We start from the raw sequence: 20,000 nt of genomic DNA on the forward strand, positions 1-20,000 counted from the left end.
TACATACAAGTAGAAGAGATCAGTAGAAGAGATCAGTAGAAGAGATCAGTAGAAGAGATCATGAGAGATCAGTAGAAGAGATCAGTAGAAGAGATCATGAGAGATCAGTAGAAGAGATCAGTAGAAGAGATCATGAGAGATCAGTAGAAGAGATCAGTAGAAGAGATCAGTAGAAGAGATCAGTAGAAGAGATCGGTAGAAGAGATCATGAGAGATCAGTAGAAGAGATCAGTAGAAGAGATCATGCGAGATCAGTAGAAGAGATCAGTAGAAGAGATCAGTAGAAGAGATCAGTAGAAGAGATCAGTAGAAGAGATCATGAGAGATCAGTAGAAGAGATCAGTAGAAGAGATCATGAGAGATCAGTAGAAGAGATCAGTAGAAGAGATCATGAGAGATCAGTAGAAGAGATCAGTAGAAGAGATCATGAGAGATCAGTAGAAGAGATCAGTAGAAGAGATCATGAGAGATCAGTAGAAGAGATCAGTAGAAGAGATCATGAGAGATCAGTAGAAGAGATCAGTAGAAGAGATCATGAGAGATCAGTAGAAGAGATCAGTAGAAGAGATCATGAGAGATCAGTAGAAGAGATCATGAGAGATCAGTAGAAGAGATCAGTAGAAGAGATCATGAGAGATCAGTAGAAGAAATCAGTAGAAGAGATCAGTAGAAGAGATCAGTAGAAGAGATCGGTAGAAGAGATCATGAGAGATCAGTAGAAGGGATCAGTAGAAGAGATCATGCGAGATCAGTAGAAGAGAACGGTAGAAGAGATCATGAGAGATCAGTAGAAGAGATCAGTAGAAGAGATCATGAGAGATCAGTAGAAGAGATCATGAGAGATCAGTAGAAGAGATCAGTAGAAGAGATCAGTGTTCATCTGTCCACTATATATATATATAGAACAAAGGATGGATTGGGATTCCTGGTGTCCTGGTGTTCTGGTGTCCTGGTGTCCTGGTGTCCTGGTGTCCTGGTGTCCTGGTGCCCTGGTGCCCTGGTGTCCTGGTGTTCTGGTGCCCTGGTGTCCTGGTGTCCTGGTGTCCTGGTGCCCTGGTGTTCTGGTGCCCTGGTGTCCTGGTGTCCTGGGGTCCTGGTGCCCTACTGCTCTGGTGCACTGGTGTGCTGGTGTTCTGGTGTCCTGGTGTTCTGGTGTCCTGGTGTTCTGGTGTTCTGGTGTCCTGGTGTCCTGGTGCCCTGGTGTCCTGGTGTTCTGGTGCCCTGGTGTCCTGGGGTCCTGGTGTGCTGGTGTCCTGGTGCCCTGGTGCTCTATTGCGCTGGTGTTCTGGTGTTCTGGTGTTCTGGTGCTCTGGTGCTCTGGTGCTCTATTGCGCTGGTGTTCTGGTGTTCTGGTGTTCTGGTGCTCTATTGCCCTGGTGTTCTGGTGTCCTGGTGCTCTGGTGCTCTATTGCCCTGGTGTTCTGGTGTCCTGGTGCTCTGGTGCTCTATTGCCCTGGTGTTCTGGTGTCCTGGTGCTCTGATGCTCTATTGCCCTGGTGTTCTGGTGTCCTGGTGTTCTGGAACATCTCCCAGAGGGAAGTAGCTCAAACTCCTGGTACAGAGGATGTCTGGGGTCCATCAGTACCTTGTGGGCTTTTGTGAGGGCTCTTATATCATAAATGACCTCCACATCTGTCTACTTGACCCACATTACATGCTAAGTGAAATGTTATGTCTTTTTAACACATTTCAGATGATACAATACCTTAAGGCACAGAGAGGGATCCATTTTGAGGTGAAGGTTGACAATATAGATCAGAGGGTCAAGGTGAAGGTTGTAAATATACAGATCAGAGGGTTGAGGTGAAGGTTGGAGATATAGATCAGAGGGTTGAGGTGAAGGTTGGAGCTATATATCAGAGGGCTGAGGTGAAGGTTGTAGCTATAGATCAGAGGGTTGAGGTGAAGGTTGTAGCTATATATCAGAGGGTTGAGGTGAAGGTTGTAGCTATATATCAGAGGGCTGAGGTGAAGGTTGTAGCTATAGATCAGAGGGTTGAGGTGAAGGTTGTAAATATATAGATCAGAGGGTTGAGGTGAAGGTTGTAGCTATATATCAGAGGGCTGAGGTGAAGGTTGTAGCTATAGATCAGAGGGCTGAGGTGAAGGTTGACAATATAGATCAGAGGGTTGAGGTGAAGGTTGTAGCTATATATCAGAGGGCTGAGGTGAAGGTTGTAGCTATATATCAGAGGGCTGAGGTGAAGGTTGTAGCTATAGATCAGAGGGTTGAGGTGAATGTTGTAAATATATAGATCAGAGGGTTGAGGTGAAGGTTGGAGCTATAGATCAGAGGGTTGAGGTGAAGGTTGGAGCTATAGATCAGAGGGTTGAGGTGAAGGTTGTAGCTATAGATCAGAGGGCTGAGGTGAAGGTTGTAGCTATAGATCAGAGGGCTGAGGTGAAGGTTGGCAATATAGATCAGAGGGTTGAGGTGAAGGTTGTAAATATATAGATCAGAGGGTTGAGGTGAAGGTTGTAGCTATATATCAGAGGGCTGAGGTGAAGGTTGTAGCTATAGATCAGAGGGCTGAGGTGAAGGTTGGCAATATAGATCAGAGGGTTGAGGTGAAGGTTTTAAATATATAGATCAGAGGGTTGAGGTGAAGGATTTAAATATATAGATCAGAGGATTGAGGTGACGGTTGTAGCAAGAGATCAGAGAGTTGAGGTGAAGGTTGGAGCTATAGATCAGAGAGTTGAGGTGAAGGTTGGAGCTATAGATCAGAGTGTTGAGGTGAAGGTTGGAGCTATAGATCAGAGGGTTGAGGTGAAGGTTGTAGCTATAGATCAGAGAGTTGAGGTGAAGGTTGGAGCTATAGATCAGAGTGTTGAGGTGAAGGTTGGAGCTATAGATCAGAGTGTTGAGGTGAAGGTTGGAGCTATAGATCAGAGGGTTGAGGTGAAGGTTGGAGCTATAGATCAGAGTGTTGAGGTGAAGGTTGGAGCTATAGATCAGAGGGTTGAGGTGAAGGTTGGAGCTATAGATCAGAGGTGAAAGCAGAAGGAGTGTGGATATGAAATAAGTCATGAAACGAAAGAGGGAGAGCGAGATCAATAAGTGAGGTGAAGGGAGCTGAAAGATGTTATAGAGATGTAGACGTCAGAGAGAAAGAGAGGGTTATGAAAAGAGAGAGAGGGGACAATGTAAATATTAGGAAAAGTAGAGAGAGTTGTCAGGGTTACAAACCTAACTTAACTAGCTAGTCAATATGAAAAATATATTCTGTTAGACAGGTTAGTATATATGGGATTAATACTCTTCTGTTAGACAGGCTAGTATATATGGGATTAATACTCTTCTGTTAGACAGGCTAGTATAAGTGAGATAAATACTCTTCTGTCATGTACACGAGTATATGTGTGTGCCAGGTGATATGTGTCTAGATGCTACTCAACCTCGCCAAGGTCAGAGAGAGAGAGGGAGAGAGAGGGGGAGAGAGAGAGAGGGGCAGAGAGAGAGAAAGCGAGAGATCAAAGAGAGAGTTGAAAGAGAGAGAGAGAGAGAGATATCAGGGGAAGGTTGGGAAAGATTTTCTGTAGCATTTTGAATTCAAGAATTCAAACCTTTCTTCAAGAAAAAAAATGTAATAAGTAAATGTCAAATTGGCTTTCTTCCTAACCATCGCACTACTGACCATATATACACCTTACACACACTAATTAATAAACACGTCCACCAAAAAAAAGAGGGCAAAATCTTTGCTTGCTTTATTGACTTTAAAAAAGCATTTGATTCGATTTGGCACGAAGGGCTATTCTACAAAATTCTCCAAAGTGGGCTTGGTGGTAAAGGTGGTAAAGGTGGTAAAGGTGGTAAAGGTGGTAAAGGTATATGACTTAATAAAATGTATGTACACAGAAAACAAGTGTGCAATAAAAATCAAAAACCAAAGAACAGAAGTCGAGGTGTGAGACAAGCTGCAATTTGAGTCCAAATCTTTCCAACATTTATATCAATGAATTAGCAGACATGACCAATCTCCAGCCCCAGGACTCACACTATTTGACACAGAGGTGAAATACCTGCTATATGCTGATGACTTGGTACTTCTATCACCAACCAAAGAGCTTCAACAGAACATTAATATTCTGGAGCAATATTGCCATAATTGAGTAAATTTACAAAAACTAAAATCATGATTTTCCAAAAACCGAGATGTCAGAAACACAAATGTAAATTCACCCTGGAACAAGACCTTAATTGAACACACAAAAAATTACACCTAGGTGAATATCTGGGAAACTTTAATATGGCAGTGAATGCATAAAAGAAAAAGCCTGCAGAGCAATGTATGAATAAAAATGAAATTATTCAAAATCAACATCCCAATTAAAATTTGGACTAAAATATTTGACAGTGTAATCCTACCAATAGCACTTTATGGAAGTGAGGTTTGGGGGCCACTCAATAAACTGATTTTAAAACGTGGGACAAACATCCAATGAAAAGATGAGAATTCTGTCGGAAAATCCTACAAGGAGAAATACACCAACTAATGCATGTAGGGCAGAATTGGGCCGTTTTCCAGTAATAATGAAGATACAGAAAAGATCATTAAAATTTTGGCTACATCTAAATTCAAGTCCAAATTCGGTCTGCAATTTAAAGCACTTCAAACCCAAGAGCTGAGCCCAGGAACGGCCCTCTCAGTCAGCTGGTGTTGGACCTCACCAACCAATCAGACACCAGCACTGCTTCAAAAGAAAGAATTCAATAAGCAAAATCATGAACCAATCAAAGGAATCATATTTACAATACTGGAAAAACGCAAAATCCCAAAAGCCGACTAAATTGCTATCTGACCCTAAACAGAGAATATGAATTGTCTGATTATCTCTACTCTGTCAGAGATAGAAGCAGAGACAGATCCTTACCAAGTTGAGTGACCACCGATTGGCAATAGAAACCGAGACATAAAAAGACATGGCTACCCAAAGAGAGCGTGTATGTGGTCACTGCATGACAGGAGGTAGAGACAAGAGATGCATTCTGTGATAAATATTCCTCAGAGATGCATTATTCACAGAAATGACTACATATATTCCAAATTTTTACAAATTAACCCAGAGGAAAAACTAAGAATACTCATGGGCGAAGTGGCTCCTCTTGCAGCCAAATACGTTTTTCCTGATAGCCTGAGGGACACTGAATAATAACATCTGCATAGTAAACAGTAACTTACTTATTATTACTATTATTGTTATTACTATAATTATTAATGTTTATCATTCCAAATATGGTTGGTAATGGTAGTGATAACAGTTTAGTGATGGTAGTAGTAGTCGTAGTAATGATGATTGTAGTTGTGTACTGATATAAAGAAGAAGATGACCAGGTTAGTTATAGTTTCATTTTCCATCATTTGATTTTATATTTATTACATTTCTACTAATGACTGTTACCATTTTATTGTTATTATTTTTGTATTTAATTTTGTATTATTATTTACTACCATTTTATATTATTATTTGCTATCATTTATAATTTTGTTACAATGTATATTGTATACATTGTTGCATTGGCAATATTGACACAATGTTTTTCATGCCAATAAAGCAGCTTCATTTTGAAAAAAATTTTGAGAGAGAGAGAGAGAGAGAGAGAGAGAGAGAGAGAGAGAGAGAGAGAGAGACAGAGAGAGAGAGAGAGAGAGAGAGAGACAGAGAGAGAGAGAGACAGAGAGAGAGAGAGACAGAGAGAGAGAGAGAGAGAGAGACAGAGAGAGAGAGAGAGAGAGAGAGAGAGAGAGAGAGACAGAGAGAGAGAGAGAGAGAGAGAGAGAGAGAGAGAGAGAGAGAGAGAGAGAGAGAGACAGAGAGAGAGAGAGACAGAGAGAGAGAGAGAGAGAGAGAGACAGAGAGAGAGAGAGAGAGAGAGAGAGAGAGAGAGAGAGACAGAGAGAGAGAGAGAGAGAGAGAGAGAGAGAGAGAGAGAGAGAGAGACAGAGAGAGAGAGAGACAGAGAGAGAGAGAGAGAGAGAGAGAGACAGAGAGAGAGAGAGAGAGACAGAGAGAGAGAGAGAGACAGAGAGAGAGAGAGAGAGAGAGAGAGAGAGAGAGAGAGAGAGAGAGAGAGAGAGAGAGACAGAGAGAGAGAGAGAGAGAGAGACAGAGAGAGAGAGAGAGAGACAGATAGTTCTATGTAATGGTCAAACCTACTGTTATGGTCCCGGCATAAACCACATGAAAACAACACTAGATACTATGGGAACACAAAGCGTTTCTCATGCTGGAATATACCAAGGTCTGAGGTCATCTACCTCTGGCCTAAAAAGCAGGAATCTAGACTTCATCAGAGAAATTGGAAACACAGACATTGTCATCTTACAAGAAACATGGTATAGAGGAGACGGACCCACTAGGTTACAGAGAGCTGGTAGTCCCATCCACCACACTACCAGGTGGATGGTATAGAGGAGACGGACCCACTAGGTTACAGAGAGCTGGTAGTCCCATCCACCACACTACCAGGTGGATGGTATAGAGGAGACGGACCCACTAGGTTACAGAGAGCTGGTAGTCCCGTCCACCACACTACCAGGTGGGTGGTATAGAGGAGACGCACCCACTAGGTTACAGAGAGCTGGTAGTCCCATCCACCACACTACCAGGTGGGTGGTATAGAGGAGATGGACCCACTGGTTGTCCTCTAGATTACAGAGAGCTGGTAGTCCCATCCACCACACTACCAGGTGGATGGTATAGAGGAGACGGACCCACTAGGTTACAGAGAGCTGGTAGTCCCATCCACCACACTACCAGGTGTTAAACAGGGAAGAGACTCAGGGGGTACGCTAATTTGGTAGAAAGCAGACCTAACCCACTCTATTAAATTAATTAAAATAAGGAACATTTTACATCTGGCTAGAAATTAATTAGGACATTATCTCAGCAGAGATAAATGTCCTCCTGTGTGCTACCTATATCCCCCCACTAGAATCCCCATACTTTACTGAAGACAGCTTCTCCCTCCTGGAGGGGAAATCAATCAATTCCAGGCACAGGGACACGTACTAGTCTGTGGAGACCTAAATGCCAGAACTGGACAAGAATCTGACACCCTCAGCACACAGGGGGACAAACACCTGCCTGGAGGTGACAGCATTCCCTACCACATATGCCCCCCTAGGCACAACTATGACAACCAAACCAACAAAAACGGGTCACAACTCCTGCAGCTCTGTCGCACGCTGGGTATGTACATAGTCAACGGTAGGCTTCGAGGGGACTCCTATGGTAGGTACACCTATAGCTCATCTCTTGGCAGTAGTACTGTAGACTACTTTATCACTGACCTCAACCCAGAGTGTCTCAGAGCGTTCACAGTCAGCCCACTGACACCCCTATCAGACCACAGCAAAATCACAGTCCACTTGAACAGAGCAATACTCAATCATGAGGTAATTGAAGCCAAAGGAACTGAGTAACATTAAGAAATGCTGTAGATGGAAGGAATGTAGTGTAGAAACCTACCAAAAAAACAATTAGGCAACAACACATTCAGTCCATTTTAGACAATTTCTCAATATAATGAAGGTGATTCTAGTATATTTGACCTTTCAGCTTCAAATCAAAAAATGTCAAGCAGAAAAGAACCTAAGAAAATGAACAACAATGACAAATGGGTCTTCCAAATGGACAATGACCCCAAGCATACTTATAAAGTTTGGCAAAATGTCATAAGGACAACAAAGTCGAGGTATTGGAGTGGCCATCACAAAGCCCTGACCTCAATCCTATAGAAAATGTGTGGGCAGAACTGAAAAAGCGTGTGCGAGCAAGAAGGCCTACAAACCTGACTCAGTTACACCAGCTCTGTCAGGAGGAATGGGCCAACATTAACCCAACTTATTGTGGGAAGCTTGTGGAAGGCTACCCAAAACATTTGGCCCAAGTTAAACAATTTAAAGGAAATGCTACCAAATACTAACTGAGTGCATGTAAACTTCTGACCCACTGGGAATGTGATGAAAAGAAATAAAAGCTGAAATAAATAATTCTCTCTACTATTATTCTGACATTTCACATTAGAATAACGTGGTGATCCTAATTGACCTAAGACGGGGAATTTCTACTAGGATTAAATGTCAGGAATTGTGAAAAACTGATTTAAAATGTGTTTGGCTAAGGTGTATGTAAACTTCGGACTTCAACTGTACATGTGCAATTACAAATGTCAGAATCAGCTATTAAAGAGCGTTCACAGTCAGCCCACTGACACCCCTATCAGACCACAGCAAAATCACAGTCTACTTAAACAGAGCAATACTCAATCATGAGGCATCAAAGCCAAAGGAACTGAGTAACATTAAGAAATGCTATAGATGGAAGGAATGCAGTTTGGAAACCTACCAAAAAACAATTAGGCAACAACAAATTCAATCCCTTCTAGACAATTTCCTGGGTAAAACGTTCCACTGTAATAGTGAAGGTGTAAACTTGGCAGTAGAAAATCTTAACAGTATATTTGACCTCTCAGCTTCCCTATCAAATCTAAAAATCTCAAATAGAAAACCGAAGAAAACTAACAATAATGACAAATCAAAAAATGTCAAGCAGAAAAGAACCTAAGAAAATGAACAACAATGACAAGTGGTTTTGATGAACAAGGCAAAAACCTGAGAAAGAAATTGAGAAACCTGTCCAACCAAAAACATAGAGACCCGGAAAACCTGAGTCTACGCCTTCACTATGGTGAATCACTAAAACAATACAGAAATACACTACGGAAAAAGAAGGAACAGCAAGTCAGAAATCAGCTCAATGCAATTGAAGAATCCATAGACTAACCACTTCTGGGAAAATTGGAAAACACTAAACAAACAACAACACGAAGAATTATCTATCCAAAATGGAGATGTATGGGTAAACCACTTCTCCAATCTTTTTGGTTCTATAACAAAGAACAAAGAGCAAAAACATATACATGATCAAATACAGATCTTAGAATCAACTATTAAAGACTACCAGAACCCACTGGATTCTCCAATTACATTGAATGAACTACAAGACAAAATAAAAACCCTCCAACCCATAAAGGCCTGTGGTGTAGATGGTATCCCATATGAAATTATGAAATATACAGACCACAAATTCCAATTGGATATACTTAAACTCTTTAACATCATCCTCGGCTCTGGCATCTTATCAAATATTTGGAACCAAGGACTGATCACTCTAATCCACTGAAGTGGAGACAAATTTGACCCCAATAACTTGAAAAGCAACCTCAAAAGCAACCTTGGGAAAATCCTCTGCATTATCATTAACAGCAGACTTATACATTTACTCAATGAAAACAAAATACAAGCAAATGTCATATTGGGTTTTTATCTTTTATCTTTTATTTTCATCCACATGACCATACAACAGACCACGTATTCACCCTGCACACCCAAATTGACAAATAAACAAACCAAAACAAAGGCAAATTCTTCTCATGCTTTGTTGGAATGAGGGTCTGTCAAATTGATGTAATGTGGTGTTTAGGGGAAAAACATACCTTATAAAATCCAGTTTCCACAAATACAAATTCCATCGAGACACCGTTGCTCTCTACACACTGTTGCCCTAGAGCACACAAAATACGATACACAACTTGGCCTAAACATCAGCGCCACAGGTAACTTCCACAAAGCTGTGAACGATCTGAGAGACAAGGCCAGAAGGGCCTTCTATGCCATCAAAAGGAACATTTAACATACCAATTAGATCCTCTGTGTACAATGTGGAACACCAAATAATACATGCAGAGCAGAATTAGGCCGATACCCACTAATGATCAAAATCCAGAAAAGAGACATTAAATTCCACAACCACCTAAAAGGAATCGATTCCCAAACCTTCCATAACAAAGCCATCACCTACAGAGCGATGAACCTGGAGAAGAGTCCCCTAAGCAAGCTGGGCCTCTGTTCACAAACACAAACAGACCCCACAGAGCCACACAAACCAAATCATGAGAAAACAAAAAGATAATCACTTGACACATTGACACATTGGAAAGAATTAACAAACAAAAAATGTTTCTCGAGAGAAGGTGGAAACTAATCTGCACGTCCTAACCTCCGGCCATATTAGAGACACATATTTCCCTCAGATTACACAGATCCACAAAGAATTCGAAAACACATGCAATTTTGAAAAACTCCCATATCTACTGGGTGAACAGCAGCAAGATGTGTGACCTGTTGCCACAAGAAAAGGGCAACCAGTGAAGAACACACATCATTGTAAATACAACCCATATTTATGCTTATTTATTTTCCCTTTTGTACTTTAAATATTTGCACATAGTATGACATTTGAAATGTCTTTGTCTTTTTGGAGGGAGAGAGAGAGAGAGAGAGAGAGAGAGAGACAGAGAAAGAGAGAGAGAGAGAGAGAGACAGAGAGACAGAGAGAGAGAGAGAGAGAGAGAGACAGAGAGAGAGACAGAGAGAGAGAGGGAGAGAGAGACAGAGAGAGACAGAGAGAGACAGAGAGAGACAGAGAGAGAGAGAGAGAGAGAGAGAGAGAGAGAGAGAGAGAGAGAGAGAGAGAGAGAGAGAGAGAGAGAGACAGAGACAGAGAGAGAGAGAGAGAGAGAGAGAGAGAGAGAGAGAGAGAGAGAGGACAGAGTCAGAGTCAGAGACAGAGAGAGAGAGATATAAATAGCAGTCTGTTCTGCTGGGCTGATAACCTGTGAGCTGTTTTCCACTGATTATGACACAGATGGACCTTTATATCACTCACCACACACACAGACAGCACACAGATAACACACAGACAACACACAGATAACACACAGACAACACACAGATAACACACAGACAACACACAGATAACAGACAGATAACAGACAGACAACACACAGACAACACAGGCAACACACAGACACACTCACCACACACACAGACAGCACACGGATAACACACAGATAACACACAGACAACACACAGATAACACACAGACAACACACAGACAACACACAGATAACAGACAGACAACACACAGACAACACAGACAACACACAGACACACTCACCACACAGACAGCACACAGATAACACACAGACAACACACAGACAACACACAGACAACACACAGACACACTCACCACACACACAGACACACAGACAACACACAGACACACTCACCACACGCACAGACACACAGACAACACACGCATACAGACAACACACAGACAACACACAGACAAACTTACACACACTAGGGTTGGGTGGTAACTCCAAATTTTTAAGGTTAGGTTTAAGTTTAGGCATTAACTCTAAAATATTAAAGTTAGGCATAAACTCTTAATGGTTAAGATAAAGGTTAAAGGTTTGGGACAAAAAGCTCAAAAACAATATTCTATCGCTGGATTCAAACATGTAACCTTTTGCACCAGATGCTTACGCCCATCCCCCATCCCCCAGATGCTTACGCCCATCCCCCATCCCCCAGATGCTTACGCCCATCCCCCAGATGCTTACGCCCATCCCCCAGATGCTTACGCCCATCCCCCAGATGCTTACGCCCATCACCCAGATGCTTACGCCCATCCCCCAGATGCTTACGCCCATCACCCATATGCTTACGCCCATCCCCATCCCCCAGATGCTTACGCCCATCCCCCAGATGCTTACGCCCATCCCACATCCCCCAGATGCTTACGCTCAGCCCCCAGATGCTTACGCCCATCCCCATCCCCCAGATGCTTACGCCCATCACCCAGATGCTTACGCCCATCACCCAGATGCTTACGCCCATCCCCCAGATGCTTACGCCCATCACCCAGATGCTTACGCCCATCCTCCAGATGCTTACACCCATCACCCAGATGCTTACGCCCATCCCCCATCCCCCAGATGCTTACGCCCATCCCCCAGATGCTTACGCCATCCCCCAGATGCTTACGCCCATCACCCAGATGCTTACGCCCATCCCCCAGATGCTTACGCCCATCACCCAGATGCTTACGCCCATCACCCAGATGCTTACGCCCATCCCCCAGATGCTTACGCCCATCACCCAGATGCTTACGCCCATCCCCATCCCCCAGATGCTTACGCCCATCCCCCAGATGCTTACGCCCATCACCCAGATGCTTACGCCCATCCCCCAGATGCTTACGCCCATCCCCCATCCCCCAGATGCTTACGCCCATCCCCCAGATGCTTACGCCCATCACCCAGATGCTTACGCCCATCCCCCAGATGCTTACGCCCATCACCCAGATGCTTAAGCCCATCCCCCAGATGCTTACACCCATCACCCAGATGCTTACGCCCATCCCCCATCCCCCAGATGCTTACGCCCATCCCCCAGATGCTTACGCTCATCCCCCAGATGCTTACGCCCATCACCCAGATGCTTACGCCCATCCCCCAGATGCTTACGCCCATCACCCAGATGCTTACGCCCATCACCCAGATGCTTACGCCCATCACCCAGATGCTTACGCCCATCCCCCATCCCCCAGATGCTTACGCCCATCCCCCAGATGCTTACGCCCATCACCCAGATGCTTACGCCCATCCCCCAGATGCTTACGCCCATCCCCATCCCCCAGATGCTTACGCCCATCCCCCAGATGCTTACGCCCATCACCCAGATGCTTACGCCCATCCCCCAGATGCTTACGCCCATCCCCCATCCCCCAGATGCTTACGCTCATCCCCCATCCCCCAGATGCTTATGCCCATCCCCCAGATGCTTACGCCCATCACCCAGATGCTTACGCCCATCACCCAGATGCTTACGCCCATCCCCCAGATGCTTACACCCATCCCCCAGATGCTTACGGCCATCCCCCAGATGCTTACGCCATCCCCCAGATGCTTACGCCCATCACCCAGATGCTTACGCCCATCACCCAGATGCTTACGCCCATCCCCCATCCCCCAGATGCTTACGCCCATCCCCCAGATGCTTACGCCCATCCCCCAGATGCTTACGCCCATCACCCAGATGCTTACGCCCATCCCCCAGATGCTTACGCCCATCCCCCATCCCCCAGATGCTTACGCCCATCCCCCAGATGCTTACGCCCATCACCCAGATGCTTACGCCCATCCCCCAGATGCTTACGCCCATCCCCCATCCCCCAGATGCTTACGCTCATCCCCCATCCCCCAGATGCTTACGCCCATCCCCCAGATGCTTACGCCCATCACCCAGATGCTTACGCCCATCACCCAGATGCTTACGCCCATCCCCCAGATGCTTACACCCATCCCCCAGATGCTTACGGCCATCCCCCAGATGCTTACGCCCATCCCCCAGATGCTTACGCCCATCACCCAGATGCTTACGCCCATCACCCAGATGCTTACGCCCATCCCCATCCCCCAGATGCTTACGCCCATCCCCCAGATGCTTACGCCCATCCCCCATCCCCCAGATGCTTACGCTCATCCCCCAGATGCTTACGCCCATCACCCAGATGCTTACGCCCATCCCCCAGATGCTTACGCCCATCCCCCAGATGCTTACGCCCATCACCCAGATGCTTACGCCCATCCCCCAGATGCTTACGCCCATCACCCAGATGCTTACGCCCATCCCCCAGATGCTTACGCCCATCCCCCAGATGCTTACGCCCCATCCCCCAGATGCTTACGCCCATCCACCAGATGCTTACGCTCATCTCCCAGATGCTTACGCCCATCCCCCAGATGCTTACGCTCATCCCCCATCCCCCAGATGCTTACGCTCATCCCCCAGATGCTTACTCCCATCCCCATCCCCCAGATGCTTACGCCCATCCCCCAGATGCTTACGCCCATCACCCAGATGCTTACGCCCATCCCCCAGATGCTTACGCCCATCACCCAGATGCTTACGCCCATCCCCCAGATGCTTACGCCCATCCCCCAGATGCTCATCCCCCATCCCCCAGATGCTTACGCTCATCCCCCAGATGCTTACGCCCATCCCCCAGATGCTTACGCTCATCCCCCATCCCCCAGATGCTTACGCTCATCCCCCAGATGCTTACTCCCATCCCCCATCCCCCAGATGCTTACGCTCATCCCCCAGATGCTTACGCCCATCCCCCAGATGCTTACGCTCATCCCCCATCCCCCAGATGCTTACGCTCATCCCCAGATGCTTACTCCCATCCCCCAGATGCTTACTCCCATCCCCCATCCCCCAGATGCTTACGCTCATCCCCCAGATGCTTACTCCCATCCCCCATCCCCCAGATGCTTACGCTCATCCCCCAGATGCTTACTCCCATCCCCCATCCCCAGATCCTTACGCCATCCCCCAGATGCTTACTCCCATCCCCCATCCCCCAGATGCTTACGCCCATCCCCCAGATGCTTACGCCCATCCCCAGATGCTTACTCCCATCCCCCATCCCCCAGATGCTTACGCCCATCCCCAGATGCTTACGCCCATCCCCCAGATGCTTACTCCCATCCCCCATCCCCCAGATGCTTACGCCCATCCCCAGATGCTTACGCCCATCCCCCAGATGCTTACGCCCATCCCCCATCCCCCAGATGCTTACCTCCATCCCCGTTCAGAACGTATTATCAAAACCTTCAGTTCTCCACTCGGATAAGACGGAGGGCATTCTGTCAGCAGACAAAACCTTCAGTTGCACCTCTCCACTTGGACAGAGGGCATTCTGTCAGCAGACAGCGCTCTGACTGATGTGGAGCGACTTTTCAACTGTACTTTTCTCAGTGTAGCCAGCCTACTTGGTAAAATGCAAGTCTAACTTTAAGCAAAACATTACGAAATTCTTTCTACGATAAACATAAACATTAGAAATATGATAGCGAAAAAAAACTAGCTTTTTAATTGTTAGCGCATTTTGTGGCCAAATAGCACTTCTGTTGTCATCTGATGAAAATGAAGATATTTTCTGCCGAATGTGTTGCACTAATGTATTTTCCGTGAAGGAAAACTACAGTTGTACGTTCCTGATCACTCTATTCAATCAACAACAAAAAAACACTGTTGCCTTTCAATATACATTCAGGAAAGTATTCAGACCCCTTCACTTTTTCCACATTTTCTTATCCTGTTGCTTCTACCCTCTACTTTTTTGAACATTCTGTTAAAAATCGCGCAACATTTCAGCGCCCTGCTACTCATGCCAGGAATATAGTATATGCATTTGCTTAGTCTGTGTGGATAGAAAACACTCAGACGTTTATAAAACTGGTTAAATCACTGCTGTGGCTTTACCAGAACGGCATTTACATCGAAAAGCACAGGAAAAACTGATCACTGAAAATGGGAAAATATATCCATGCGCTACTTGAACCCATTGATAAAGGTGAACCACAATTAATTGACTGAGGTTGCAGTACCTACAGCTTCCACACGGTGTCTAGAGTCTTGTCATTTCCCTTCGAGTTTTTTCTTGGTCAAACACATGCAGGGCACCGTATTTCCTCAGGTCTAGGACCGGATATTTTCGTTGAGTTTCTAGCCGGACATTTTTCCAGACGGACAGCTAATGATCTTTACATCGCCTCCTGATGAATTTTATCGCTTATTAACGTTTACTAATACCTAAAGTTGCATTACAAACGTATTTCGAAGTGTTTTGTGAAAGTTTATCGTCGACTTTTTGAATTTAAAAAAAATGACGTTACGTTTTGAAAACGCTGTTTTTTTCGTTTATCACACAGTCTACATATAACGATATCTTGGCTTTATATGGACCGATTTAATCGAAATAAAGACCCAATAGTGTTTATGGGACATCTAGGAGTGCCAACAAAGAAGATGGTGAAAGGTAATGACTGTTTTCTATTTTATTGTGCGGTTTCTGTAACGCCGAAATGCTAATTATTTTGTTTACGTCCCCTGCGTGGCTTTTGTGTTGTAGTGTATTGGTGCATGCTATCAGATAATAGCTTCTCATGCTTTCGCCGAAAAGCATTTTAAAAATCTGACTTGTTGCCTGGATTCACAACGAGTGTAGCTTTAATTCGATACCCTGCATGTGTATTTTAATGAACGTTTGAGTTTTAACTAATACTATTAGCATTTAGCGTAGCGCATTTGCATTTCCAGAGCTCTAGTTGGGACGCAAGCGTCTCAGGTAGAAGCAAGAGGTTATGTTACAGCCTTATTCTAAAATGGATTAAATTACATTTTTCCCTTCATCAATCTACACACAATACCCCATAATGACATCACAATACCCCATAATGACATCACAATACCCCATAATGACATCACAATACCCCATAATGACATCAGAATACCCCATAATGACATAACAATACCCCATAATGACAAAGTGAAAACATTATTATATATATTTTTTTGAAAATGGATTTACATAAGACCGTTTGCTATGACTCCAAACTGCAAACTGAACTCCGGTGCATCATGTTTCCATTGATCATCTTTGAGATGTTTCTACAACTTGACTGAAGTCCACTTAAATTCAACTGAAGGAACAGGATTTGGTCAATATAAGGTCCCACAATTGACAGTGCACGTCAGAGTAAAAACCAAGCCATGAGGTCGAAGGAAATGTCTGCAGAGCTCCGAGACAGGATTGTGTCGATGCACAGATCTGGAGAAAGGTAAGATAAAATGTCTGCAGTATTGAAGGTCCCCAAGAACACAGTGGCCTCAATCATTCTTAAATGGAAGAAGTTTGGAACCACCAAGACACTTCCTAGAGCTGGCAGCCCGGCCAAACTGAGCAATTGAGGGATAAGGGCCTTGGTCAGGGAGGTGCCCTAAACGATATCTGCAGCATTTAAGTAAGTCGCTCTGGATAAGAGTGTCTGCTAAATGACTTAAATGTAATGTAATGTAATACAATAATGTGACATGGAGACACAATGTGGTGTATCTCCTAATGGAGTAGTAACACATTGACACACACCAACACACACACACACACACACACACATACACACATACACACACACACACACACTCACTGACACACACACACACACACACACACACACACACACACACACACACACACACACACACTGCAGTACTTACTCTGTAACCTCCTCAGTGACAGTGTGTTCCACCTGCAGTCTGGAGTTGACTTCTATGAAGTAATGTTTCCCCTGTTTATCTACTAGGAACTCCACAGTGCCCGCATTCTCATAGCCAACCTGTAGGGGGAGATATAACAGACAACTGTTAGCATTCTCATAGCCGACCTGTAGGGGGAGATATAACAGACAACTGTTAGCATTCTCATAGCCGACCTGTAGGGGGAGATATAACAGACACCTGTTAGCATTATCATAGCCGACCTGTAGGGGGAGATATAACAGAAACCTGTTAGCATTCTAATAGCCAACCTATAGGGGGAGATATAACAGACACCTGTTAGCATTCTAATAGCCAACCTGTAGGGGGAGATATAACAGACACCTGTTAGCATTCTCATAGCCGACCTGTAGGGGGAGATATAACAGACACCTGTTAGCATTCTCATAGCCGACCTGTAGGGGGAGATATAACAGACACCTGTTAGCATTCTAATAGCCAACCTGTAGAGGGAGATATAACAGACACCTGTTAGCATTCTAATAGCCAACTTGTAGGGGGAGATATTACAAAAACCTGTTAGCATTCTCATAGCCGACCTGTAGGGGGAGATATAACAGACACCTGTTAGCATTCTCATAGCCGACCTGTAGGGGGAGATATAACAGACACCTGTTAGCATTCTAATAGCCAACCTGTAGGGGGAGATATAACAGACACCTGTTAGCATTCTAATAGCCAACCTGTAGGGGGAGATATAACAGAAACCTGTTAGCATTCTAATAGCCAACCTGTAGGGGGAGATATAACAGAAACCTGTTAGCATTCTAATAGCCAACCTGTAGGGGGAGATATAACAGGAACCTGTTAGCATTCTAATAGCCAACCTGTAGGGGGAGACATAACAGACACCTGTTAGCATTCTAATAGCCAACCTGTAGGGGGAGATTTAACAGACACCTGTTAGCATTCTCATAGCCGACCTGTAGGGGGAGATATAACAGAAACCTGTTAGCATTCTAATAGCCAACTTGTAGGGGGAGATATAACAGACACCTGTTAGCATTCTCATAGCCGACCTGTAGGGGGAGATATAACAGACACCTGTTAGCATTCTAATAGCCAACCTGTAGGGGGAGACATAACAGACACCTGTTAGCATTTTAATAGCCGACCTGTAGGGGGAGATATAACAGACACCTGTTAGCATTCTAATAGCCAACCTGTAGGGGGAGATATAACAGACACCTGTTAGCATTCTAATAGCCAACCTGTAGGGGGAGATATAACAGAAACCTGTTAGCATTCTAATAGCCAACCTGTAGGGGGAGATATAACAGGAACCTGTTAGCATTCTAATAGCCAACCTGTAGGGGGAGACATAACAGACACCTGTTAGCATTCTAATAGCCAACCTGTAGGGGGAGATTTAACAGACACCTGTTAGCATTCTCATAGCCGACCTGTAGGGGGAGATATAACAGAAACCTGTTAGCATTCTAATAGCCAACTTGTAGGGGGAGATATAACAGACACCTGTTAGCATTCTCATAGCCGACCTGTAGGGGGAGATATAACAGACACCTGTTAGCATTCTAATAGCCAACCTGTAGGGGGAGACATAACAGACACCTGTTAGCATTTTAATAGCCGACCTGTAGGGGGAGATATAACAGACACCTGTTAGCATTCTAATAGCCAACCTGTAGGGGGAGATATAACAGACACCTGTTAGCATTTTAATAGCCGACCTGTAGGGGGAGATATAACAGACACCTGTTAGCATTCTAATAGCCAACCTGTAGGGGGAGATATAACAGACACCTGTTAGCATTCTCATAGCCAACCTGTAGGGGGAGATATAACAGACACCTGTTAGCATTCTCATAGCCGACCTGTAGGGGAGATATAACAGTGTAGGGGGAGATATAACAGACACCTGTTAGCATTGTGCATTGTGTGTGTGTGTGTGTGTGTGTGTTTGTAGATGATTATTCCACCCTTTAGCGCCATAACACCTGAATCATCACCTGTGTTCAATAACCTGCAAGCACACACACACACACACACACACACACACACACACACACACACACACACACACACACACACACACACACATACACACACACTGCGGCCCTCGCTGGCCTATATAGAGGGAGGGAGGGACCCAAAATTAAGGAAAGGCCTCAGATTACATAGACCCACAAAGAATTAGAAAACAAGTCCAATTTTGATAGACACCCATATCTAATGGGTGAAATACCAGTATGGAATCACAGGAGCAATATGTGTGACCTGTTGCCACCAGAAAAGGTCAACCAGTGAAGAACAAACACCACTGTAAACACGACTCATATTTATGTTCATTTATTTTCCCTTTTGTACTTTAACTATTTGCACATTGTTACAACACTCTCTATATCATTTGTTTTATTCATTTCACTTTTGTTTATCCATTTGCTTTGGCAATGTAAACATTTGGAGGGAGGGAGGGAGGGAGGGAGGGAGGGGGAGGGAGGGAGGGAGGGAGACAGAGAGCGACAAAGAGACAGAGAGAGAAAGAGGAGGAGAGAAAGAGGAGGAGAGAAAGAGGGAGAGAGAGAAAGAGGAGGAGAGAAAGAGGGAGAGAGAGAAAGAGGAGGAAGAGGGTAGCTAGGTCTGCCAGAGGATATGGTACATCACGTGTGTCTATGCAACACAGAGTTATTTCTAGCAATCCATCAATATCATTGATGTGGTTAAATGGGTTGAGAGGTCACTAAGGGAATTTAGGGTTTTGAACGGTTTAGAACAGGTTTAGAGCAGGTTTAGAGCAGGTTTATAACAGGTTTAGAACAGGTTTAGAGCAGGTTTAGAACAGGTTTAGAGCAGGTTTAGAGCAGGTTTATAAAAGGTTTAGAACAGGTTTAGAGCAGGTTTAGAGCAGGTTTATAACAGGTTTATAACAGGTTTAGAACAGGTTTAGAACAGGTTTGGAGCAGGTTTATAGCAGGTTTAGAACAGGTTTAGAACAGG

The 20,000-nt window shown here is 44.6% G+C and overlaps 1 protein-coding gene across 1 annotated transcript in view; it reads right to left on the reverse strand.

Moving 5' to 3' along the window:
• LOC115124437 (pyruvate carboxylase, mitochondrial-like) overlaps positions 1–20,000 on the reverse strand; it is a 671,386-nt gene that overhangs the window by 539,559 nt on the left and 111,827 nt on the right. The window contains exon 10 of the mRNA XM_065025223.1: positions 16,983–17,101. Coding sequence (XP_064881295.1) covers positions 16,983–17,101 — 119 coding nt within the window. The remainder of the gene's footprint in view (positions 1–16,982; positions 17,102–20,000) is intronic.

The sequence above is a fragment of the Oncorhynchus nerka genome, linkage group LG12 (genome assembly GCF_034236695.1).
Source record: "Oncorhynchus nerka isolate Pitt River linkage group LG12, Oner_Uvic_2.0, whole genome shotgun sequence".
NCBI lineage: Eukaryota > Metazoa > Chordata > Actinopteri > Salmoniformes > Salmonidae > Oncorhynchus > Oncorhynchus nerka.